This window comes from Scyliorhinus canicula, chromosome 7 (assembly GCF_902713615.1).
Source record: "Scyliorhinus canicula chromosome 7, sScyCan1.1, whole genome shotgun sequence".
NCBI classification, from domain to species: domain Eukaryota; kingdom Metazoa; phylum Chordata; class Chondrichthyes; order Carcharhiniformes; family Scyliorhinidae; genus Scyliorhinus; species Scyliorhinus canicula.
This window is the reverse complement of record NC_052152.1, coordinates 124660294-124686141: the sequence shown is the minus strand read 5'-3', so window position 1 is coordinate 124686141 and position 25848 is coordinate 124660294. Positions and strand designations below refer to the sequence as shown.

At 52.0% G+C, this 25848-nt stretch overlaps 1 protein-coding gene across 1 annotated transcript in view; it reads left to right on the top strand.

The window, feature by feature from the left end:
- LOC119969126 (synaptonemal complex protein 2-like) overlaps positions 1-25197 on the top strand; it is a 458660-nt gene extending 433463 nt beyond the window's left edge. The window contains exons 18-19 of the mRNA XM_038802343.1: positions 1985-2080; positions 25186-25197. Of these exons, the coding sequence (XP_038658271.1) occupies positions 1985-2080; positions 25186-25197 (108 nt within the window). The remainder of the gene's footprint in view (positions 1-1984; positions 2081-25185) is intronic.
- The last annotated feature ends 651 nt before the right edge of the window (positions 25198-25848 follow it).

The following is a 25848-nucleotide window of genomic DNA, read 5'->3' as shown; positions in this document are numbered from 1 at the left end:
GGCCTCACCACTCTTTGCGTAAAAAACCCACCTCTGACCTCTGTCCTATATCTATTACCCCTCAATTTAAGGCTATGTCCCCTCGTGCTAGCCACCTCCATCCGCAGGAGAAGGCTCTCACTGTCCACCCTATCTAACCCTCTGATCATTTTGTATGCCTCTATTAAGTCACCTCTTAACCTTCTTCTCTCTAACGAAAACAACCTCAAGTCCATCAGTCTTTCCTCATAAGATTTTCCCTCCATACCAGGCAACATCCTGGTAAATCTCCTCTGCACCCGTTCCAAAGCTTCCACGTCCTTCCTATAATGAGGCGACCACAACTGTACGCAATACTCCAAATGCGGCCGTACCAGAGTTTTGTACAGCTGCAACATGACCTCATGGCTCCGGAACTCAATCCCTCTACCAATAAAGGCCAACACACCATAGGCCTTCTTCACAACCCTATCAACCTGCATGGCAACTTTCAGGGATCTATGTACATGGACACCGAGATCCCTCTGCTCATCCACACTGCCAAGAATTTTACCATTAGCCAAATATTCTGCATTCCTGTTATTCTTTCCAAAGTGAATCACCTCACACTTCTCTACATTAAACTCCATTTGCCACCTCTCAGCCCAGCTCTGCTAGCTAGTGAAGAAATTCCCCCTCATCTCTGTTTTAAAGGATTGCCAGTGATTTAGATGGTGATTCACTGAGGGCGAAATTCTCCCAAAACGGGAGAGAAATCGTAAAACTGCCGTAAAAAGTGCGCCCCTTCCCGACGGGGGACCGATTCTGGTCCCCCGTCGGGGCTAGCAGCCCGACGTCGGAGGCTCCGACAAGTCGGGCTTAACGAAAATTGTTAAGCCCGCTTGCCGGAGTTAGCGCCGGCTGACGCGTCATATGACGTCAGCCGCGCATGCGCAGGTGGGAAGACTCCACCCGCACATGCGCGGGTGACGTCATCGCGTTTTTGCGCGAAACCTGCGCATGCGCGGGCCGGGTTGCCCCTCAGCCGCCCCGCGTATTGATACTGCGGGGCGGCAGGCAGAAGGACAATAGTGCGCGGGCATCGGGCCCGCTGCCCGCGATCGGTGCCCACCGATCGCGGGGCCCATGGCACCCTTGGCACGGCCGTGGTACTGCCGTGCCAATCGGTGCCATGGTTATTTTTTGCGAGTTTGTCACGACGTTTTTACGAACAGCAGGACCAGGTGTGTTTGCCGTTCGTAAAAAGGTCGTAAAGGGCTGGGACTTCGGCCCTTCTAACAGCTGAGAATCGCTGCCGGCCGTATAAAAACGGCGGCAGCGATTCTTGTCGGGATTTCGGCGGGCGGGGGGGGGGGGGGGGGGGGGGGGGGGGGGGGGGGGGGGAGAATAGCGGGGGGGGCGTCAAAAAGTCGGGAAGGCCCTCCCCCTATTCTCCCACCCGTCGTGGGGGGGGGGAGAATTTCGCCCTGAGTGTCTTTAAGACAGAGATAGATAATAAGGGGATCAGGGGTTATGGGGAGAATGGGGATGAGAAAAATATCAGCCATGATTGAATGGCGGAGCAGACTCGATGAGCCAAGTGGCCTAGTTCTGCTCCTATGTCTTATGGTCTTATGCCAGTTCCTAATCCCTCCTGATAGGTGATTAACAAGCTTACTACCCTACAGCTAACAAGACATTGGCAGCATGATGAAGTGGCTGTCACACATTTGGTGCTGCTGAGTCCTTTAAACCCAAACTTCTGTCTCACATCCTTCTGTACCCCCATACTTACACTGCCTAATGCTGTTAGGTAAAGGTGTGGGGTAGTGATTTTCAGGCCAACATCACCCCAGCAGGATGTGATTTTAGCATCTCCAGTCACAGTGTCAAGAGTTGCACTCATCTGCAACGTGCAAAATTTCAACAGTCAGGCTCAGTGTTGAAATTTAGAGCAGTTTTAAAGTTTTTTCAGTTTGATGAATTGATTGGAATTAACATTTTTGTGTTTTTGTTTTAATTTCAGGAACTTGCTCCTTATAAACAGAAGACATCAGAAGTTTTCACTGATTGTAACTGGTACAGAAATGCTGGCCACAAGAGTGCGTATATGTCAGTAATTGTAAGTTCACTACTGTGTTAGCAGAGGGTCAGCACGGTTGTCTGCGGGAGGGTCAGCACTGTGTCAGCGGAGGGTCAGCACTGTGTCAGTGGCGGGACAGGACTGTGTCAGGGGAGGGTCAGCAGTGTGTCAGCGGAGGGTCAGCTCTGTGTCAGGGGAGGGTCAGCAGTGTGTCCGCGGGGGTCAGCACTGTGTCAGCGGAGGGACAGCACTGTGTCACCTGAGGGTCAGCACTGTGTCAGGGGAGGGTCAGCACTGTGTCACCTGAGGGTCAGCACAGTGTCAGCAGAGAGACAGCACTGTGTAAGCGGAGAATCAAGAGAGGGTCAGCACGGTGTCAGCGGAGGGTCAGCACTGTGTCAGCGGAGGGTCAGCTCTGTATCATCGGAGGGACAGCACTGTGTCACCTGAGAGTCAGCACAGTGTCAGCAGTAGGACAGCACTGTGTCAGGGGAGGGTCAAGAGAGGGTCAGCACGGTGTCAGCGGAGGGTCAGCACTGTGTCAGCGGAGGGTCAGCTCTGTATCATCGGAGGGACAGCACTGTGTCACCTGAGAGTCAGCACAGTGTCAGCAGAGGGACAGCACTGTGTCAGGGGAGGGTCAGCACTGTGCCAGGGGAGGGTCAGCACTGTGTCAGGGGAGGGTCAGCACTGTGTCAGCGGAGGGTCAGCACTGTGTCAGTGGAGGGACAGCACTGTGTCACCTGAGGGTCAGCACTGTGTCAGGGGAGGGTCAGCACTGTGTCACCTGAGGGTCAGCACAGTGTCAGCAGAGAGACAGCACTGTGTAAGCGGAGAATCAAGAGAGGGTCAGCACTGTCAGCGGAGGGGCAGCTTTGAGTCAGCAGAGAGATAGCACTGTGTCAGCAGAGAGATAGCACTGTGTCAGCAGAGAGACAGCACTGTGTAAGCGGAGAATCAAGAGAGGGTCAGCACGGTGTCAGCGGAGGGTCAGCACGGTGTCAGCGGATGGTCAGCACTGTGTCAGGGGAGGGTCAGCACTGTGTCACCGGAGGGTCAGCACTGTGTCAGGGGAGGGTCAGCACTGTGTCACCGGAGGGTCAGCACTGTGTCAGCTGAGGGTCAGCACTGTGTCACCGGCGGGTCAGCACTGTGTCAGCGGAGGGTCAGCACTGTGTCAGCGGAGGGTCAGCACTGTGTCAGCGGAGGGTCAGCACTGTGTCAGGGGAGGGTCAGCACTGTGTCACCGGAGGGTCAGCACTGTGTCAGCAAAGGGTCAGCACTGTCAGCGGAGGGACAGCACTGTGTCACCTGAGGGTCAGCACTGTGTCAGGGGAGGGTCAGCACTGTGTCACCTGAGGGTCAACACTGTGTCAGCAGAGAGATAGCACTGTGTCAGCAGAGAGACAGCACTGTGTAAGCGGAGAATCAAGAGAGGGTCAGCACGGTGTCAGCGGAGGGACAGCACTATGTCAGCAGAGGGTCAGGACTGTGTCAGCAGAGGGTCAGCACTGTGTCAGCACAGGGTCAGCACTGTGTCAGCGGAGGGTCAGCACTGTGTCAGCGGAGGGTCAGCACTGTGTCAGCGGAGGGTCAGCACTGTGTCAGCGGAGGGTCAGCGGAGGGTCAGCACTGTGTCAGCGGAGGGTCAGCACTGTCAGCTGAGGATCAGCACTGTGTCAGCAGAGGGTCAGCACTGTGTCAGCACAGGGTCAGCACTGTGTCAGCGGAGGGTCAGCACTGTGTCAGCGGAGGGTCAGCACTAGGTCAGCGGAGGGTCAGCACTGTGTCAGCGGAGGGTCAGCACTGTCAGCAGAGGGTCAGCACTGTGTCAGCGGAGGGACCGCACTGTGTCAGCGGAGGGTCAGCAGAGGGACAGCACCTTCTCAACGGAGGGTCAGCACTGTGTCAGTGGAGGGTCAGCACTGTGTGAGCAGAAGGTCAGCACTGTGTCAGCGGAGGGTCAGCTGTGTGTCAGCGGAGGGTCAGCTGTGTGTCAGCGGAGGGTCAGCTGTGTGTCAGCGGAGGGTCAGCTGTGTGTCAGCGGAGGGGCAGCTTTGAGATAGCAGAGGGTCAGCTCTGTGTCAGCGGAGGGACTGCACTGTGTCAGCAGAGGTACAGCACTCAGCGGAGGGACGCACTGTGTCAGCAGAGAGATAGCACTGTGTCAGCAGAGAGACAGCACTGTGTAAGCGGAGAATCAAGAGAGTGTCAGCACGGTGTCAGGGGAGGGTCAGCACTGTGTCAGCGGAGGGGCAGCACTGTGTCAGCAGAGAGATAGCACTGTGTAAGCGGAGAATTAAGAGAGTGTCAGCAGTGTGTCAGCGGATGGTCAGCACTGTGTAAGCGGAGAATTAAGAGAGTGTCAGCAGTGTGTCAGGGGAGGGTCAGCACTGTGTCAGCAGAGAGACAGCACTGTGTAAGCGGAGAATTAAGAGAGTGTCAGCAGTGTGTCAGCGGATGGTCAGCACTGTGTTAGGGGAGGATCAGCACTGTGTCAGCGGAGGGTCAGCACTGTGTCAGCTGAGAGTCAGCACAGTGTCAGCAGAGGGACAGCACTGTGTCAGGGGAGGGTCAGCACTGTGTCAGGGGAGGGTCAGCACTGTGTCAGCAGAGAGACAGCACTGTGTCAGCGGAGGGTCAGGACTGTGTCAGCGGAGGGTCAGCACTGTGTCAGCGGAGGGTCAGCACTGTGTCAGGGGAGGGTCAGCACTGTGTCAGAAGAGGGTCAGCACTGTGTCAGTGGCAGGACAGTACTGTGTCAGGGGAGGGTCAGCAGTGTGTCAGCGGAGGGTCAGCACTGTCAGCGGAGGGTCAGCACTGTGTCAGGGGAGGGTCAGCACTGTGTCACCGGAGGGTCAGCACTGTGTCAGTGGCAGGACAGTACTGTGTCAGGGGAGGGTCAGCAGTGTGTCAGCGGAGGGTCAGCACTGTCAGCGGAGGGACAGCACTGTGTCACCTGAGGGTCAGCACTGTGTCAGGGGAGGGTCAGCACTGTGTCACCTGAGGGTCAGCACTGTGTCAGGGGAGGGTCAGCACTGTGTCACCTGAGGGACAGCACTGTGTCACCTGAGAGTCAGCACAGTGTCAGCGGAGGGACAGCACTGTGTCACCTGAGGGTCAGCACTGTGTCAGGGGAGGGTCAGCACTGTGTCACCTGAGGGTCAGCACTGTGCCAGCAGAGAGATAGCACTGTGTCAGCAGAGAGACAGCACTGTGTAAGCGGAGAATCAAGAGAGGGTCAGCACGGTGTCAGCGGAGGGTCAGCAGAGGGTCAGCACTGTATCAGCACAGGGTCAGCACTGTGTCAGCGGAGGTTCAGCACTGTGTCAGCGGAGGGTCAGCACTGTGTCAGCAGAGGGTCAGCACTGTGTCAGCGGAGGGTCAGCACTGGTCAGGGAGGGTCAGCAGCACTGTGTCACGGAAGGTCAGCACTGTGACAGCAGAGGGTCAGCACTGTGTCCGTGGCGGGACAGTACTGTGTCAGGGGAGGGTCAGCAGTGTGTCAGCGGAGGGTCAGCACTGTCAGCGAGGGACAGCACTGTGTCACCTGAGGGTCAGCACTGTGTCAGCGGAGGGTCAGCACTGTGTCAGAAGAGGGTCAGCACTGTGTCAGTGGCAGGACAGTACTGTGTCAGGGGAGGGTCAGCAGTGTGTCAGCGGAGGGTCAGCACTGTCAGCGGAGGGACAGCACTGTGTCACCTGAGGGTCAGCACTGTGTCAGGGGAGGGTCAGCACTGTGTCACCTGAGGGTCAGCACTGTGTCAGGGGAGGGTCAGCACTGTGTCACCTGAGGGACAGCACTGTTCACCTGAGGGTCAGCACTGTGTCAGCGGAGGGACAGCACTGTGTCACCTGAGGGTCAGCACTGTGTCAGGGGAGGGTCAGCACTGTGTCACCTGAGGGTCAGCACTGTGCCAGCAGAGAGATAGCACTGTGTCAGCAGAGAGACAGCACTGTGTAAGCGGAGAATCAAGAGAGGGTCAGCACGGTGTCAGCGGAGGGTCAGCAGAGGGTCAGCACTGTATCAGCACAGGGTCAGCACTGTGTCAGCGGAGGTTCAGCACTGTGTCAGCGGAGGGTCAGCACTGTGTCAGCAGAGGGTCCAGCACTGTGTCAGCGGAGGGTCAGCACTGTGTCAGGGGAGGGTCAGCACTGTGTCACCGGAAAGGTCCAGCACTTGTGACAGCAGAGGGTCAGCACTGTGGTCCGTGGCGGGACAGTACTGTGTCAGGGGAGGGTCAGCAGTGTGTCAGCGGAGGGTCAGCACTGTCAGCGGAGGGACAGCACTGTGTCACCTGAGGGTCAGCACTGTGTCAGGGGAGGGTCAGCACTGTGTCACCTGAGGGTCAGCACTGTGTCAGCAGAGAGATAGCACTGTGTCAGCAGAGAGACAGCACTGTGTAAGCGGAGAATCAAGAGAGGGTCAGCACGGTGTCAGCTGAGGGTCAGCACTGTGTCAGCAGAGGGTCAGCATTGTGTCAGCACAGGGTCAGCACTGTGTCAGCGGAGGGTCAGCACTGTGTCAGCAGAGGGTCAGCACTGTCAGCACAGGGTCAGCACTGTGTCAGCGGAGGGTCAGCACTGTGTCAGCGGAGGGTCAGCACTGTGTCAGCGGAGGGTCAGCACTGTGTCAGCAGAGGGTCAGCACTGTGTCAGCACTGTGTCAGCACAGGGTCAGCGGTGGGTCAGCGGAGGGTCAGCACTGTGTCAGCGGAGGGTCAGCACTGTGTCAGCGGAGGGTCAGCACTGTGTCAGCGGTGGGTCAGCACAGGGTCAGCACTGTGTCAGCGGAGGGTCAGCACTGTGTCAGCGGAGGGTCAGCACTGTGTCAGCACAGGGTCAGCACTGTGTCAGCGGTGGGTCAGCGGAGGGTCAGCACTAGGTCAGCGGAGGGTCAGCACTGTGTCAGCGGAGGGTCAGCACTGTCAGCAGAGGGTCAGCACTGTGTCAGCGGAGGGACCGCACTGTGTCAGCGGAGGGTCAGCAGAGGGACAGCACCTTCTCAACGGAGGGTCAGCACTGTGTCAGTGGAGGGTCAGCACTGTGTGAGCAGAAGGTCAGCACTGTGTCAGCGGAGGGTCAGCTGTGTGTCAGCGGAGGGTCAGCTGTGTGTCAGCGGAGGGGCAGCTTTGAGATAGCAGAGGGTCAGCTCTGTATCAGCGGAGGGACTGCACTGTATCAGCAGAGGTACAGCACTCAGCGGAGGGACGCACTGTGTCAACAGAGAGATAGCACTGTGTCAGCAGAGAGACAGCACTGTGTAAGCGGAGAATCAAGAGAGTGTCAGCACGGTGTCAGGGGAGGGTCAGCACTGTGTCAGCAGAGAGATAGCACTGTGTAAGCGGAGAATTAAGAGAGTGTCAGCAGTGTGTCAGCGGATGGTCAGCACTGTGTTCGGGGAGGATCAGCACTGTGTCAGCGGAGGGTCAGCACTGTGTCACCTGACGTTCAGCACTGTGTCAGCGGAGGGTCAGCACTGTGTCAGCGGAGGGTCAGCACTGTGTCAGCTGAGGGGTCCACTGGGGGGGCAGCCACTGTGTCAGCGGAGGGTCAGCACTGTGTCAGCTGAGGGTCAGCCAACTGTGTCACTGACGTTCAGCATTGTGTCAGCGGAGGGTCAGCACTGTGTCAGCGGAGGGTCAGCACTGTGTCAGCAGAGGGACAGCACTTTGTCAGCAGAGAGATAGCACTGTTTCAGCAGAGACAGAGCTGTGTAAGCGGACAATCAAGAGATGGTCAGCACTGTGTCAGTGGCGCGACAGCACTGTGTCAGCGGAGGGTCAGCACTGTGTCAGCAGATGGACAGCACTGTGTCAGCGTGAGGGTCAGCACTGTGTCACGTGAGGGTCAGCACTGTGTCAGCAGAGAGACAGCACTGTGTCAGCGGAGGGTCAGCACCATGTCAGCGGAGGGACTACAGTGTGTCAGCAGAGAGACAGCACTGTCAGCGGAGGGTCAGCACTGTCAGCGGAGGGTCAGCAGAGGGTCAGCACTGTCAGCGGAGGGGCAGCTTTGAGTCAGCAGAGAGATAGCACTGTGTTAGCAGAGAGACAGCACTGTGTAAGCGGAGAATTAAGAGAATGTCATCAGTGTGTCAGCGGATGGTCAGCACTGTGTTAGGGGAGGATCAGCACTGTGGCAGCGGAGGGTCAGCACTGTGTCAGCTGAGGGTCAGCACTCTGTCACCTGAGGGTCAGCATTGTGTCAGCGGAGGGTCAGCAGAGGGACAGCACTGACAGTGGAGGGTCAGCACTGTGTGAGCAGAAGGTCAGCACTGTGTCAGCAGAGGGACAGCACTTTGTCAGCAGAGAGATAGCACTGTTTCAGCAGAGACAGCGCTGTGTAAGTGGACAATCAAGAGGGGGTCAGCACTGTGTCAGTGGCGCGACAGCACTGTGTCAGCGGAGGGTCAGCACTGTGTCACGTGAGGGTCAGCACTGTGTCTGCAGAGAGACAGCACTGTGTCAGCGGAGGGTCAGCACTCTGTCACCTGAGGGTCAGCATTGTGTCAGCGGAGGGTCAGCACTGTGTCAGCAGAGGGACAGCACTGACAGTGGAGGGTCAGCATTGTGTCAGCGGAGTGTACAGCACTGTGTCAGCCGAGGGTTCAGCACTGTGTCAGCAGAGGGACAGCACTTTGTCAGGCAGAGAGATAGCACTGTTTCAGCAGAGACAGCTCTGTGTAAGGGGACAATCAAGAGAGGGTCAGCACTGTGTCAGTGGAGGGACAGCACTGTGTCAGCGGAGGGTCAGCACTGTGTCACGTGAGGGTCAGCACTGTGTCAGCGGAGGGTCAGCACTGTGTCAGCGGAGGGTCAGCACTGTGTCAGTGGAGGGACAGCACTGTGTCAGCGGAGGGACAGCACTGTGTCAGCGGAGGGTCAGCACTGTGTCAGGGGAGGGTCAGCACTGTGTCAGGGGAGGGTCAGCACTGTGTCACAAGAGGGCCAGCACTGTGTCAGTGGAGGGACAGCACTGTGTCAGCGGAGGGTCAGCACTGTGTCAGGGGAGGGTCAGCACTGTGTCAGGGAGGGTCAGCACTGTGTCACGTGAGGGTCAGCATTGTGTCAGCGGAGAGTCAGCACTGTGTCAGGGGAGGGTCAGCACTGTGTCAGGGGAGGGTCAGCACTGTGTCACGTGAGGGTCAGCACTGTGTCAGCAGAGAGACAGCACTGTGTCAGCGGAGGGTCAGCACTGTGTCAGCGGAGGGTCAGCACTGTGTCAGCAGTAGGACAGCACTGTGTCAGCGGAGTGTCAGCACCATGTCAGCGGAGGGTCTACAGTGTGTCAGCGGAGGGTCAGCACTGTCAGCGGTGGGTCAGCGGAGGGTCAGCACTGTCAGCGGAGGGGCAGCTTTGAGTCAGCAGAGAGATAGCACTGTGTTAGCAGAGAGACAGCACTGTGTAAGCGGATGGTCAGCACTGTGTTAGGGGAGGATCAGCACTGTGTCAGCGGAGGGTCAGCACTGTGTCAGCTGAGGGTCAGCACTCTGTCACCTGAGGGTCAGCATTGTGTCAATGGAGGGTCAGCACTGTGTCAGCTGAGGGTCAGCACTGTGTCAGCGGAGGGTCAGCACTGTGTCACCTGAGGGTCAGCACTCTGTCACCTGAGGGTCAGCATTGTGTCAGCGGAGGGTCAGCACTGTGTCAGCTGAGGGTCAGCACTCTGTCACCTGAGGGTCAGCATTGTGTCAGCGGAGGGTCAGCACTGTTTCAGCAGAGACAGAGCTGTGTAAGCGGACAATCAAGAGAGGGTCAGCACTGTGTCAGTGGCGCGACAGCACTGTGTCAGCGGAGGGCCAGTACTGTGTCATGTGAGGGTCAGCACTGTGTCAGCAGAGAGACAGCACTGTGTCAGTGGATGGTCAGCACTGACAGTGGAGGGTCAGCACTGTGTGAGCAGATGGTCAGCACTGTGTCAGCGGAGGGTCAGCAGTGTGTCAGCGGAGGGTCAGCACTGTGTCAGCAGAGAGACAGCACCCTGTCAGCGGAGGGTCAGCACCATGTCAGCGGAGGGACTACAGTGTGTCAGCAGAGAGATAGCACTGTGTTAGCGGAGAATTAAGAGAGTGTCAGCAGTGTGTCAGCGGATGGTCAGCACTGTGTCAGCTGAGGGTCAGCACTGTGTCACCTGAGGGTCAGCACTGTGTCAGCGGAGGGTCAGCACTGTGTCAGCAGAGGGACAGCACTTTGTCAGCAGAGAGATAGCACTGTTTCAGCAGAGACAGCGCTGTGTAAGCGGACAAATAAGAGAGGGTCAGCACTGTGTCAGTGGCGCGACAGCACTGTGTCAGCGGAGGGTCAGCACTGTGTCACGTGAGGGTCAGCACTGTGTCAGCGGAGGGTCAGCACTGTGTCACGTGAGGGTCAGCACTGTGTCAGCAGAGAGACAGCACTGTGTCAGCGGAGGGTCAGCACCATGTCAGCGGAGGGACTACAGTGTGTCAGCAGAGAGACAGCACTGTCAGCGGAGGGTCAGCACTGTCAGCGGAGGGTCAGCAGAGGGTCAGCACTGTCAGCGGAGGGGCAGCTTTGAGTCAGCAGAGAGATAGCACTGTGTCAGCAGAGAGACAACACTGTGTAAGCGGAGAATTAAGAGAGTGTCAGCAGTGTGTCAGCGGATGGTCAGCAGTGTGTTAGGGGAGGATCAGCACTGTGTCAGCGGAGGGTCAGCACTGTGTCACCTGAGGGTCAGCACTGTGTCACCTGAGGGTCAGCACTGTGTCACCTGAGGGTCAGCATTGTGTCACCTGAGGGTCAGCATTGTGTCAGCGGAGGGTCAGCACTGTGTCAGCGGAGGGTCAGCACTGTGTCAGCAGTAGGACAGCACTGTGTCAGCGGAGGGTCAGCACCATGTCAGCGGAGGGACTACAGTGTGTCAGCGGAGGGTCTGCACTGTCAGTGGAGGGTCAGCAGAGGGTCAGCACTGTCAGCGGAGGGGCAGCTTTGAGTCAGCAGAGAGATAGCACTGTGTCAGCAGAGAGACAGCACTGTGTAAGCGGAGAATTAAGAGAGTGTCAGCACGGTGTCAGGGGAGGGTCAGCTCTGTGTCAGCGGAGGGGCAGCACTGTGTCAGCAGAGAGACAGCACTGTGTCAGCGGAGGGTCAGCACCATGTCAGCTGAGGGACTACAGTGTGTCAGCAGAGAGACAGCACTGTCAGCGGAGGGTCAGCATTGTCAGCGGAGGGTCAGCACTGTCAGCGGAGGGTCAGCACTGTCAGCGGAGGGTCAGCAGAGGGTCAGCACTGTCAGCGGAGGGGCAGCTTTGAGTCAGCAGAGAGATAGCACTGTGTCAGCAGAGAGACAGCACTGTGTAAGCGGAGAATCAAGAGAGTGTCAGCAGTGTGTCAGCGGAGGGTCAGCACTATGTCAGGGGAGGATCAGCACTGTGTCAGCGGAGGGTCAGCTCTGTGTCACCTGAGGGTCAGCACTGTGTCAGCGGAGGGTCAGCACTGTGTCAGCAGAGGGTCAGCACTGTGTCAGCAGAGGGACAGCACTTTGTCAGCAGAGAGATAGCACTGTTTCAGCAGAGACAGCGCTGTGTAAGCGGACAATCAAGAGAGGGTCAGCACTGTGTCAGTGGCGCGACAGCACTGTGTCAGCGGAGGGTCAGCACTGTGTCACAAGAGGGTCAGCACTGTGTCAGTGGAGGGACAGCACTGTGTCAGCGGAGGGTCAGCACTGTGTCACAAGAGGGTCAGCACTGTGTCAGTGGAGGGACAGCACTGTGTCAGCGGAGGGTCAGCACTGTGTCACAGGAGGGTCAGCACTGTGTCAGCAGAGAGACAGCACTGTGTCAGCTGAGTGTCAGCACCATGTCAGCGGAGGGACTACAGTGTGTCAGCAGAGAGACAGCACTGTCAGCGGAGTGTCAGCACTGTCAGCGGAGGGTCAGCGGAGAGATAGCACTGTGTAAGCGGAGAATTAAGAGAGTGTCAGCACGGTGTCAGGGGAGGGTCAGCACTGTGTCAGTGGAGGGGCAGCACTGTGTTGCAGGTTACAGAGGGACATAGATAAGCTGAGAGGTGGCAAATGGAGTTTAATGTGGAGAAGTGTGAGGTGATTCACTTTGGAAAGAATAACAGGAATGCGGAATATTTGGCTCATGGTAAAATTCTTGGTAGTGTGGATGAGCAGAGGGATCTCGGTGTCCATGTACATAGATCCCTGAAAGTTGCCACCCAGGTTGATAGGGTTGTGAAGAAGGCCTATGGTGTGATGGCCTTTATTGATAGAGGGATTGAGTTCCGGAGCCATGAGGTCATGTTGCAGTTGTACAAAACTTTAGTACGGCCGCATTTGGAGTATTGCGTACAGTTCTGGTCGCCTCATTATAGGAAGGACGTGGAAGCTTTGGAACGGGTGCAGAGGAGATTTACCAGGATGTTGCCTGGTATGGAGGGAAAATCTTATGAGGAAAGGCTGATGGACTTGAGGTTGTTTTCATTAGAGAGAAGAAGGTTAAGAGGTGACCTAATAGAGGCATACAAAATGATCAGAGGGTTAGATAGGGTGGACAGCGAGAGCCTTCTCACGCGGATGGAGGTGGCTATCACGAGGGGACATAGCCTTAAATTGAGGGGTAATAGATATAGGACAGACGTCAGAGGTGGGTTTTTTACGCAAAGAGTGGTGAGGCCGTGGAATGCCCTACCTGCAACAGTAGTGAACTCGCCAACATTGAGGGCATTTAAAAGTTTATTGGATAAGCATATGGATGATAAGGGCATAGTATAGGTTAGATGGTCTTTAGGTTTTTTTCCATGTCGGTGCAACATTGAGGGCCGAAGGGCCTGTACTGCGCTGTATCGTTCTATGTTCTATGTAAGCGGAGAATCAAGAGAGTGTCAGCAGTGTGTCAGCGGAGGGTCAGCACTGTGTCAGGGGAGGATCAGCACTGTGTCAGCGGAGGGTCACCAGTGTGTCAGCTGAGGGTCAGCTCTGTGTCACCTGAGGGTCAGCATTGTGTCAGCGGAGGGTCAGCACTGTGTCAGCAGAGGGTCAGCACTGTGTCAGCAGAGGGACAGCACTTTGTCAGCAGAGAGATAGCACTGTTTCAGCAGAGACAGCTCTGTGTAAGTGGACGATCAAGAGAGGGTCAGCACTGTGTCAGTGGAGGGACAGCTCTGTGTGAGCGGAGGGTCAGCACTGTGTCACCTGAGGGTCAGCACTGTGTCACCTGAGGGTCAGCAGTGTGTCAGGGGAGGGTCAACACTGTGTCAGGGGAGGGTCAGCACTGTGTCACCTGATGGTCAGCACTGTGTCAGCGGAGGGACAGCACTGTGTCACCGGAGGGTCAGCACTGTGTCACCGGAGGGTCAGCACTGTGTCACCGGAGGGTCAGCACTGTGTCACCTGAGGGTCAGCACTGTGTCAGCAGAGAGATAGCGCTGTGTAAGCGGAGAATCACGGGAGGGTCAGCACTGTGTCAGCGGAGGGTCAGCACTCTGTAAGCGGAGGGTCAGCACTGCGTCAGCGGAGGGTCAGCACTGTGTCAGCAGAGAGACAGCACTGTGTCAGCAGAGAGGCAGCACTGTGTCAGCGGAGGGTTAGCACTGTTTCAGCAGAGAGATAGCGCTGTGTAAGCGGAGAATCACGGGAGGGTCAGCACTTTGTCAGTGGTGGAACAGCACTGTGTCAGCGGAGGGTCAGCACTGTGTCAGCAGAGAGACAGCACTGTGTCAGCGGAGGGTCAGCACCATGTCAGCGGAGGGACTACAGTGTGTCAGCAGAGAGACAGCACTGTCAGCGGAGGGTCAACACTTGCAGCGGAGGGTCAGCACTGTCAGCGGAGGGTCAGCACTGTCAGCGGAGGGTCAGCACTGTCAGCGGAGGGTCAGCACTGTGTCAGCGGAGGGTCAGCACTGTGTCAGTGGAGGGTCAGCACTGTGTCAGCAGAGGATCAGCACTGTGTCAGCGGAGGGTCAGCACTATGTCAGCGGAGGGACAGCAACGTGTCAGCGGAGGGACAGCACTGCGTCAGCAGAGAATCAAGGGTGGGTCAGCACTGTGTAATTAACTGAGTGGCACTGGTTCAGTGAATGTGCAGCACTCTGTCAAAGGAGGGCAGCACTGTGTCAGCGGAGGGATAAGAACATAAGAACTAGGAGCAGGAGTAGGCCATATGGCCCTTCGAGCCTGCTCCGCCATTCAATGAGATCATGGCTGATCTTTTGTGGACTCAGCTCCACTTTCCGGCCCGAACACCATAACCCTTAATCCCTTTTTTCTTCAAAAAACTATCTATCTTTACCTTAAAAACATTTAATGAAGGAGCCTCAACTGCTTCACTGGGCAAGGAATTCCACAGATTCACAACCCTTTGGGTGAAGAAGTTCCTCATAAACTCAGTCCTAAATCTACTTCCCCTTATTTTGAGGCTATGCCCCCTAGTTCTGCTTTCACCCGCCAGTGGAAACAACCTGCCCGCATCTATCCTATCTATTCCCTTCATAATTTTTAATGTTTCGATAAGATCCCCCCTCATCCTTCTAAATTCCAACGAGTACAGTCCCAGTCTACTCAACCTCTCCTCGTAATCCAACCCCTTCAGCTCTTGGATTAACCTCGTGAATCTCCTCTGCACACCCTCCAGTGCCAGTACGTCGTTTCTCAAGTAACTGTCACTTGACAACAGCCCCTCCACAAACCACCTTCAAATTAGACTGCAAGTATGCAAATCTCCCCGGTACAGCCAATCACTAGCTCTGCTCTGCTGCCCTCTGGATGCTTGCCTTCACTCAATGTCCTCGGGTCTCTTTCGCAGGTACACCTTCAAATTAGGCTGACCGCACTGCACGTATGCAAATCTCTCCGGAACAGCCAATCAGTAGCTCTGCTGTGCTGCCCTCTGCTGGATGCTTGCCTTCACTCAAACTCCTCGGGTCTCCTTCGCAGGTACATCTTCAAATTAGGCTGACCGCACTGCACGTATGCAAATCTCCCCGGAACAGCCAATCAGTAGCTCTGCTCTGCTGCCCTCTGTTGGATAGCTGTGTGATGCACAATCAATAGACACGAAACGTAGATGAGATCCAAACGATAGGCTTTAAGCACAAGATGCGTCCCCGGCAGCAGACGTACAGAAGAAAGGCCGACTGCCGGGAAGCACGGGGTCTCATATCCCGCCTTGTAGGCGGAGCTACCTACCTCTCAGCCAATCAGCACATGACTTACCTGGGCCAATGGGCAGCGAGTCCTCTGCACAAATAGCAGCTCACTTCCAGGTACCGTAATACCCCTTGTCATACTACCACACTGTGTAAGTGAAGGAGCAGCACTGTGTCAGTAAATGAGCGGCACTGTGTCAGTGAGTAGGCAGCACTGTGTCGGGGAGGGGCAGCACTATGTGAATGAGCAGCACTGTTAGTGAATGAGCGGCACTGTGTCAGTGAGTAGGCAGCACTGTGTTGGGGAGGGGCAGCACTATTGAATGAGCGGCACTGTGTTAGTGAATAGGCAGCACTGTGTCGGGGAGGGGCAGCACTATGTGAATGAGCAGCACTTTGTCAGTGAAGGAGCAACACTGTCAGCCGAGGGGCAGCACTGCCAATGAATGAACCGCACAGTGTCAGTGAATTAGAAGCACGGTGTCACCGGAGTGGCAGCTTTGAGTCAGTGGAGGGTAGCAGTGTGTCAGCGGAGGGACAGCACTGTGTCAGCAAATGAGCACCACCGTGTCAATGAGTGGGCAGCATTGTCAGCAGAGGAGCACCACTGTGCCAGTGAATGAATGGCACTGGATCAGTGAATTAGCAACACTCTGTCAAAGGAGGGCAGCACTGTGACAGCGGAGGGATAGCTCTGTGTCAGTGAAGGACAGCAATGTGGTTAGTGAATGAACAGCACTGCGTCAGTGAACGTACAGAACTGTGTCAGTGAGTAGGCAGCACTGTGTCGGGGAGGGGCAGCACTATGTGAATGAGCAGCACTGTTAGTGAATGAGCGGCACTGTGTCAGTGAGTAGGCAGCACTGTGTTGGGGAGGGGCAGCACTATTGAATGAGCGGCACTGTGTTAGTGAATAGGCAGCACTGTGTCGGGGAGGGGCAGCACTATGTGAATGAGCAGCACTTTGTCAGTGAAGGAGCAACACTGTCAGCCGAGGGGCAGCACTGCCAATGAATGAACCGCACAGTGTCAGTGAATTAGAAGCACGGTGTCACCGGAGTGGCAGCTTTGAGTCAGTGGAGGGTAGCAGTGTGTCAGCGGAGGGACAGCACTGTGTCAGCAAATGAGCACCACCGTGTCAATGAGTGGGCAGCATTGTCAGCAGAGGAGCACCACTGTGCCAGTGAATGAATGGCACTGGATCAGTGAATTAGCAACACTCTGTCAAAGGAGGGCAGCACTGTGACAGCGGAGGGATAGCTCTGTGTCAGTGAAGGACAGCAATGTGGTTAGTGAATGAACAGCACTGCGTCAGTGAACGTACAGAACTGTGTCAGTGAGTGGGCAGCACTCTGTCAGCGGAGGCGCAGCATTGTGTCAGCGAATGAGCGACACTGTGCCAGCGAACGGCAGAGTCGCCAGGTATCGTTAAGATACCGCCACAAGTTTCAGGTGCAAGTTCAGACCAATAACTCAATACACCAGTTAGTAAGTTCAAACAAGACACGTTCATTATAATACAGTTATCTACTAATTGTGCATATAAAACTACAAGACTAGGCCAATTCTACCACTAACAGGCCACTACTTATCTGGAATAAGGGAACTGCCGGATCAGGAAACAACGGCCACTTGCTTTGTCCTGGATCCGCAGGCTTCCAGTCGGTGTGGATTAAAGGGGTCAGGAGTGTCTACGCTCGTAGCGTGCGTTGTGAGACACTTACTTGATGGCGGCTGCTGACCAGGCCTCTCCTTCTCAAGGTCTTCTGCTGCAACGGTGTTCTGCTGGGAGGGCCGGCTGGTCAAGGAGAGGCTGGCTAAGAGAGTGAATCAGTTCTGGGACCTGACTTTTATAGGTCCCAGGGGCTTCGTATCCTTCAGGGCGGACCCTCTATAAACCTGCAATCGATTGCGTCTCTTCCCAATCGATTGATTTGAATTTCCTCAATAACGGGGCTGTCCCTCGATCACTGGCCAATTCCTTACACCTTATTGGTGCCCTTTGTCTTAGACTCTACTAGCGCCGGAATGTCTGGCCTTCCATAGAATGTTTAACTGTTGTGTCCATTGTGCCTGGGAATCACCATAAATCGCTTTTGTCGGGTTTCTGTGGCAGATAGAATACAGGGGATTCTGCAGACTGCTGGGTTCTTTGCCAATGTTCATTTTACCCTGAAATCTTTGCGTTCTTCCATTTTGTGTGAGAAAGTGGCCAACCCAAGTGGCTACAGTATTGGGGAATGAGCCCGGCCTGGTGGTAGAAGTTTCAGTAGGAGAACATTTCGGGAACAGTGACCACAATTCAGCAAGTTTTAAAGTACTGGTGGACAAGGATAAGAGTGGTCCTAGGGTGAATGTGCTAAATTGGGGGAAGGCAAATTATAACAATATTAGACGGGAACTGAAGAACCTAGATGGGGGCGAATGTTTAAGGGTAAATCAACATGTGACACGTGGGAGGTTTTCAAATGTCAGTTGAAAGGAATTCAGGACCGGCATGTTCCTGTGAGCAAGCAGGATAAATATGGCAAATTTCGGGAACCTTGGATAACGAGAGATATTGTAGGCCTTGTCAAAATGAAAAAGGAGGCATTAGTCAGGGCTAGAAGGCTGGGAACAGACGAAGCCTGTGTGGAATATAAGGAAAGTAGGAAGGAACTTAAGCAATGAGTCAGGAGGGCTAAAAGGGGTCACGAGACAAATAGGGTTAAGGAAAATCCCAAGGCTTTTTACACGTACATAAAAAGCAAGAGGGTAGCCAAGGAAAGGGTTGGCCCACTGAAGGATAGGCAAGGGAATCTATGTGTGGAGCCAGAGGAAATGGGCGAGGTACTAAATGAATACTTTGGTATTCACCAAAGAGAAGGAATTGGTGGATGTTGAGTCTGGAGAAGGGTGTGTAGATAGCCTGGGTTACATTGAGATCTGTTATGGGCCAGGGTTTAGTGAACCCCAAAGTGTATAATGGAGTTCACCTGACCCACAAGATAGTTTCACTTTTCACCTTTTCACTTCCTTTAAGAAATATGGACAATGAATATATGTTTTTTTTTAAAAGCAAAACACGCAAACATTTAATAATAACAGTCCATTTTTGTTCTTCTTCCTCCAACTGGAACTGTTCCCGATTGACAGTCTCTTTGGACAAGAAGATCTTTGCACGATCCATCCATTTATTTCCGCATTTCTCTTTAAAGTCAAATACTTTACTTCAATCTGATTACAGAGTCCCTTGTAATTCTCCAACACAGGAGCATTGGTTATCACAGCTTTCAGGCAGTCAAATGCGTGTTGAAACTCTGCTGTCCACTGAAATTTTTGACGTTTCTTCAGCAAGTCCATCAGTGTAGCAACCACGCTACACGAATTTGGCACAAATGTTCAATCAAATCCACTCATGCCAAGAAATCACATTATTTCTCTTTGTGTAGAGGGTGTTGGAAACTCCCCAATAACTTTTGTTTTCACATCCTGCGTGACCATTCGACCCTGTCCGATTGTATGGCCAAGGAAAGTGACTTGGGCTTTTCCAAATGTTTACCACCAAATGAAGTCGATCAAATAACTCCATCAGATGTTTTAAATGTTCTTCCCGTGTCTGGCTGAAAATTACCAGATCGTCGATGTATACCGCACAATTGGGTAATCCTGAAACAACTTATGTGAGTTAACCGTTCAAATGTAGCTCGGGCGTTTTTCATGCCAAATGGCATAACTTTGAATTGGTATATACCATCTGGAGTCACAAAAGCTGAAATTTCCTTTGCCCTGTCGGATAACCTTTAAGTAATTCCAGTTTGGAAATAAAACCTGATTGTCCCACTCTCTCAATGCAATCCTCCAAACATGGAATAGGATAAGAGTTCATTCTTGTAACTACATTAACTTTTCTACAGTCCACACACAACCATTGGGTACCGGCCGGTTTTGGTACCATCACTATGGGTGAGCTCCATTGCCTGCAACCCACTTCAATTATGCCATTTTAAAGCTTACTCTCTCTCTCTCTTTGTTAACCTGTGCCAATTTTAGAAGGTTAAGTCTAAATGGATGTTGTTTGATTGGAACAGCATTTCCCATCATGTATAGCCATTTTAGTGCTTCCCAATTTTTCTCCACAAACTTGCCCATGCGATATCATTAACTCTTTCAGGTCAGTTCGTTTTTCCTCTGGAAGGTAACTCAACAATTTATCCCAATTTTTAAGAACATCCTCGTTTTCCAATTTAATTTGTGGTATGTAAAATTCCAAGCCATCTGGATTTGGTTCATCACTTTGAGTTAGAATCATTTAAACCTCCTCCTATTGCTCTCCTTCCCTTGCAAAGTACCCTTTAAGCATATTCACATGACACACTCGGTGAGTTTTCCTTTTGTCTGGCGTCCTTACCACATAATTCACCTCACTTAATTTCCTTTCAATCTGATAAGGTCCACAAAAGTTTCAACAACCACTGGTAACAATACTAAAACTTTATCTCCACTGGCAAATCTACAAACTTTGGATTTCTTGCCACTACCAGTTTCATCACATGTTGTGCACCTTTTAAATGCTGTGCAGCCAATTCACCTGCTCTATTTAATCGTTCCCTAAAATTTGACATGTAATCCAAGAATGTAAGTTCCAACTGCTCAATCACCAATTTTTCCTTAATCAATTTAAATTGTCCTCTTACCTCATGACTAAAAATTAGTTCAAAAGGACCAGGGGCTGGTTTAGCACACTGGGCTAAATCGCTGGCTTTTAAAACAGACCAAGGCAGGCCACCAGCACGGTTCAATTCCCGTACCAGCCTCCCCGAACAGGCGCCGGAATGTGGCGACTAGGGGCTTTTCACAGTAACTTCATTTGAAGCCTACTCGTGACAATAAGCGATTTTCATTTCATTTCATTCATTCATTTCATTTCATTTCATTTGGTTGACTCATTAGGTGCATACCTAATTGCAAACAGTCAAATGGAATTCCTTTATCCCAATCCTCTGGATAATCTTGACAATAAGCCCTCAACATTGTCTTTAATGTCTGATGCCACCTTTCTAACACTCCCTGCGATTCTGAATGGTCGCAGTTGATTTAAATTGTTTTATTCCTAAGCCATCCATAATTCTTTGAATAACCTTGAGGTAAAATTTGATCCTTGATCCGATTGTATTTCTGTGGGTAGTCTATACCTAGTAAAGAATTTAAGTAACTCCTCCTCAATCTTTTTAGCTGTAATATTATGTACTGGAATGGCCTCTGGAAACCTTGCAGACACATCCATTATAGTCAAAAGATATTGATTCCCACTTTTCATTTTAGGAAGCGGTCCTACACAATCAATTAAGACTCTTGTAAAAGGTTCCTCAAATGCTGGAATGGGTATTAAGGGCTCTGGTTTTATGAGTGCTTGAGGTTTCCCTATCACTTGGCATGTGTGACATGATTGACAACATTTTACTACATCTTTTTGTAGTCCAGGCCAATAAAAATGTTTTTGTATTTTAGCTTGAGTTTTCCTTACTCCCAAATGTCCTCCCACTGGTACCTCATGTGCAACTCGCAACACCTCCTTTCTATACCACTTGATGAACTCCTGCCCACTTTTAATCCGCCTGCAAATATAAAGGTCTCCATTTTTTCATCAAACATCATTTTTACGGTAATAACACTCCGGTATACACTCAGATTACTCTTCCGTGTAAGCTTTCTGATACATGCGTTTTAGTTCTATATCTTTCTGTTGTAACTTCGCCAATGCTCCTGAGCTAAAAATATCCGCCTCATCCTCCATCCGTTCTTGTTCTTTTCCAGCCATCTGATCAAAGATCGTTTCTGATAATTGAACTTCAACTTTATCTTCACTCTTTGATTTCTCCTCTTGTCTTAACCTGTGACTTTGCGACCTTGTTACTCCACAATCCGGTAAAATCCCAGGATATTCGTCCTTCAACAGTTCCGTTGTCTGATTTTCCACTGGCTTATCAACCACAGTAGGCATCACTCCTACCTGTGATCCAGCTGTATCATTACCCAAGATAAACTGTATTCCTGGACAAGATAGTTTCCCATTTTACCACTACTACTACCACTCCTACTACCAATTCACCACTCTTCACTGGACTTTCCAACCTTATATTCTATTACGGAACACTACTCTTCTCACCCTGAATTCCACATATTACCACCCTTTCTGGCAATATTCTTCCCAAACTACATAACTCCTCATCTCTTACCATTAAAGATTGACCAGCTCCCGTATCTCTTAAAATTGTGACTACTTTGCCTGCTCCTTCTGGTACACGAGTAAACCTTACCCACACAAGTAAATTATTTATTGACATTTGGCACTTTCTTATTAATCACCTCTTGATCGGGCTGTACAACCTTTCACTTGGGCTTTCCTTTACCACTTTAACAAACCCCACTGTCTTATCCTGTTTTACCACATCAGCCTTTCCAGTGCTTTTCTTCAACCACCAACACTGTGACTTTACATGGCCTAGTTTATTCCAGTGAACACATTTGAAAGTGTTCATGTCTCTTCCATCCTCCTGGATTTCCTTTTTAGTCTTAAGTACACTCTCCTTATTATCTCCCATCAGATCTCCTTTACCTCTACCACTTGAGTATTTCTCTTTTCCCCAGTTTCTATCCCTCACAGGCTGAAACTGATATCGGACACCAAGCTTTGATTTAATAGAACATAGAACAGTACAGCACAGAACAGGCCCTTCGGCCCTCAATGTTGTGCCGAGCCATGATCACCCTACTCAAACCCACGTATCCACCCTATACCCGTAACCCAACAACCCCCCCTTAACCTTACTTTTATTAGGACACTACGGGCAATTTAGCATGGCCAATCCACCTAACCTGCACATCTTTGGACTGTGGGAGGAAACCGGAGCACCCGGAGGAAACCCACGCACACAGGGGGAGGACGTGCAGACTCCACACAGACAGTGACCCAGCCGGGAATCGAACCTGGGACTCTGGAGCTGTGAAGCATTTATGCTAACCACCATGCTACCCTGCTGCCCACAAATTTATGAAATAATTCATAATCATCTGCCATTTCTGCTGCTAATCTCACAGTTTTAACCCTCTGTTCTTCCACATGAGTTCTCACTACATCGGGAAATGAATTTTTAAACACCTCCAAAAGTATAATTTCTCTGAGAGCTTCATATGTTTGGTCTATTTTCAAAGCCCTCGTCCACCGATCAAAATTACTCTGATCTTTTCAAACTCCATGTATGTTTGACCAAATTGTTGTCTTAAATTTCTAAACCTTTGTAGGCTTCAGGCACTAGTTCATATTCACCTAAGATGGATTTTTTTATCTCCTGTGATCGTGATGCAAACACTTCACTAGCTCTACCTGTCAACTTTGTTTGAATCAGTAATTTCCACATTTCCCATGGCCATTTCATTTGTTTTGCTACCTTCTCAAATGAAATTAAAAAGGCTTCTTCCTCCTTTTCATCAAACCTTAGCAATGCTTGGACATATTTAAATAGATCCCCACCAAGCCTTCGACTATGACGCTCTTTCTAACTATCCTCATCACTATCCTCCAACTGTACGTTTCCCTTTACGTCCGCAAATTCTAACTGACTGTCATGTTTCATGGCCATTTTCTGAAGTTCAAACTTTCTTTTTCCCTTTCCTCTCTTTTTTTTCTCTCTCTCTTTTTCTTTTTCCCTAATCTGTACCTCCCTTTCTCTTTCATTTTGTTCTGTGAGGGCTATTCTTTGTTTTTCTCTCATTGCGTATTCAAGCTGCTTTAATTCTTTTCCATGCTCAAGTTGCTTCATTTGGAACTGCATGTTTGCCATTTCCAATGAGTCAGACCTATCTCAGGCAATTTTAAGTACTTAGCTACCGTGATAAGTCCCTCTTCTTTTCGTATTCTGTCAGGTAATGTTAACTGCCATGATTTTGCCAAATTTAAAAGCCTGTTTTTAGTCTCTGTCCGTAAGATACTGCGTGTGACCTTCTCCACCCCCAAAAACTTCAGAGCCTCTGAAAGAGCCATTGTCCACAACACACTCCCTACTTAAACTGGAATACCACACCTGAAAAGCGAACACAATATACTCACCCTTCACTGTCTTTAAGTTCACTAAGCCAATCCAATAGATAGACTTTTATCCCCCTCGAGCCCCCAATTTGTTATGTGCCAGGGTTTAGAGAACCCCAAAGTGTATCATGGAGTTCACCTCACCCACAACTTTTAATAGATTGTGGTTATGGGGAGCACACGGGCCCATTCTGCAGGTGTGATGCAAACATAAATCTACAGTACTTTTTAATTAAAACAATGTTTATTTATGAAACCAGTTAACACTTTATAAACCCACAGTAATCATCTTAACAACTATTAACACTAATAAATCCCCCAAAGAATACAGTACTCTATACGTAACTCTTAATCTTTCCTTACAACAACCCTTTTTAAAGAAAGACATCAGGTTTAACTTCTTTACTGAGAACAGTTAACACTTTGAAATCACCAAATGAACATTCTTTAGTTTGCAGAGATTCACACATCTTCCTGTGACTGCAGCGTCTCCAAAACTAAAACAAAACTAAACACACCCTGTAGCAAACAGCCTAAAGCGAACGTAAAAGCAGACAGACAGCCCAGCTCCACCCACACTCTGACATCACTGATAAGCACCCATTTCTTAAAGGTACATCCACTACAGATATTTTTATAAACACCCATTTCTTAAAGGTACTCTCTCATGACACAGTGAGTATTATTAACACTGCTAAATTTGAGTTTGACACTTGGTCTGAAAAACAAATACACATGTAAGAATTAAACTACACTCACTAACACTCTCTCTATCTACTAATTATAACTATTGTAACTTAACTAACTCTGCACTGCACCATAAATATTATTTATGTCAGCTGCAGTCTAATCTCCTCCCCTTAGCTTAAGAACCAGTGCAATAGGACTTCCGGTAGCGGCCATGTCCGACTAGGTCGCATACATGGCAGCTCCTGTCAGGATAGGGATTTCGGGCCTTTAAACGGGATGGCATCGGCATTTCAAAGGTGAATAGTGGCGTGGAAAAGGATGGTGGAGAGGTTCCCCTCACTGCTGTATGGAGGGAACCAGGAGCGGGGCCGTGAAATGAGCGATTGCGGGGAGCAAAGTGGAGCGGGTCCGGGAGGACAAAATGGCGGCCGGCGCGGACCATGGAACGTGGGTCCAGTGGTCGAGAGATCAGCAAGAGTTTCTGAGGAGCTGCTTCGCAGAGCTAAAGACGGAGATGCTGGCCCCTATGAAGGCCTCCATGGAAAAGATGGTGGAGGTTCAGAAGGTACAGGAGAAGGAAATTAAAGAGGTGGAGAGGAAGGTATCCGAGAATGAGGACGAGATCCTGGGCCTGGCGGTCAGGGTGGAGGCGCACGAGGCCCAACACAAGAGATGGCAGGAGAGACTGGATGACCTCGAATATAGGTCTTGGAGTCACAACCTGCGGATCCTGGGCCTTCCTGAAGGTGTGGAGGGGGCGGACTTGAGCATGTATGTGACTACAATGCTGGGGACACTGATGGGCGCGGGGGCCTTCCCGCAGCCCCTGGAACTGGACGGTGCGCATAGAGTCCTTGTGAGAAAACCAAGGGCGAATGTACCACCGAGGACGATGGTGATTAGGTTCCACCGCTTTACAGACAGGGAGCGTGTCCTGCGTTGGGCAAAGAAGGAGCGGAGCAGTAAGTGGGAGAACGGCGAGATTCGCATAGACCAGTACTTGGGAGCTGAACTGGCGAGGAGGCGTGCAGGTTTCAACCGGGCTCCTGCATCCGGCGAGACTTTGGGTAACGTACAAGGGCAGGCACCACTATTTTGATACGCCGGATGAGGCATGGACATTCATTGAGCACGAAAAGCTGGACTTGAACTAAGGGGCAGCTGCACGTGGGTGAAACGCGCTGGCGGAGATGCATAACCGGGTGTTGGCCTGGTGTAAGACTGTTAGTAGAGTTTAAGTTGTTTGCTTTTCTTTTCCTGTTTTTTTGTTTCAGGGGTCGGGGTAACACCCGGGTTGTGTTGTCCGGTGCACGGAAAGGATCCGGATGGCACTTGCCCTCTTACCCTGTGGGGGAGGGGGGTTGGGGGCCCGAAGGAGGAGACAATAGTAAGGTTGGAGATAGAGGCGGGGGCAGCTGGGGTCAGCATGGGTCAACTGACTTACAGAAGCGCAATGGGGGGGAAATCAATGCTAAGCGGGTGCTTGACATGGGGGTTCGGATTGGGGGGGCTGGGGGATGGGAAGGGATGCTGCTTTGCTGACTGAAGGGGAGCCAACTGTTGGGGATAGATGGAGAGTCGGGTTGGGGGGCCTCCGGCTGGAGCGCTGGAGCGAGAAGGGGGCGCGGGCACGTGGCTGGCCGAAAAAGGGAGATGGCTAGTCGGCAGGGAGGGGGGGTCCAGGCTGATCACGTGGAATGTGAGGGGCCTGAACGGGCCGGTCAAGAGGTCTCGCATGTTCTCACACTTAAAGGGATTAAAGGCGGACGTGGCCATGGTACAGGAGACGCACTTAAAACTCGCTGACCAAGTGAGGTTAAGGAGGGGATGGGTGGGCTCGGTTTTCCACTCGGAGCTAGACTCAAAGACCAGAGGGGTGGCAATTCTGGTTAGTAAACGGGTGGCGTTTGAGGCAGGGAGCATCGTGGCGGACAAGG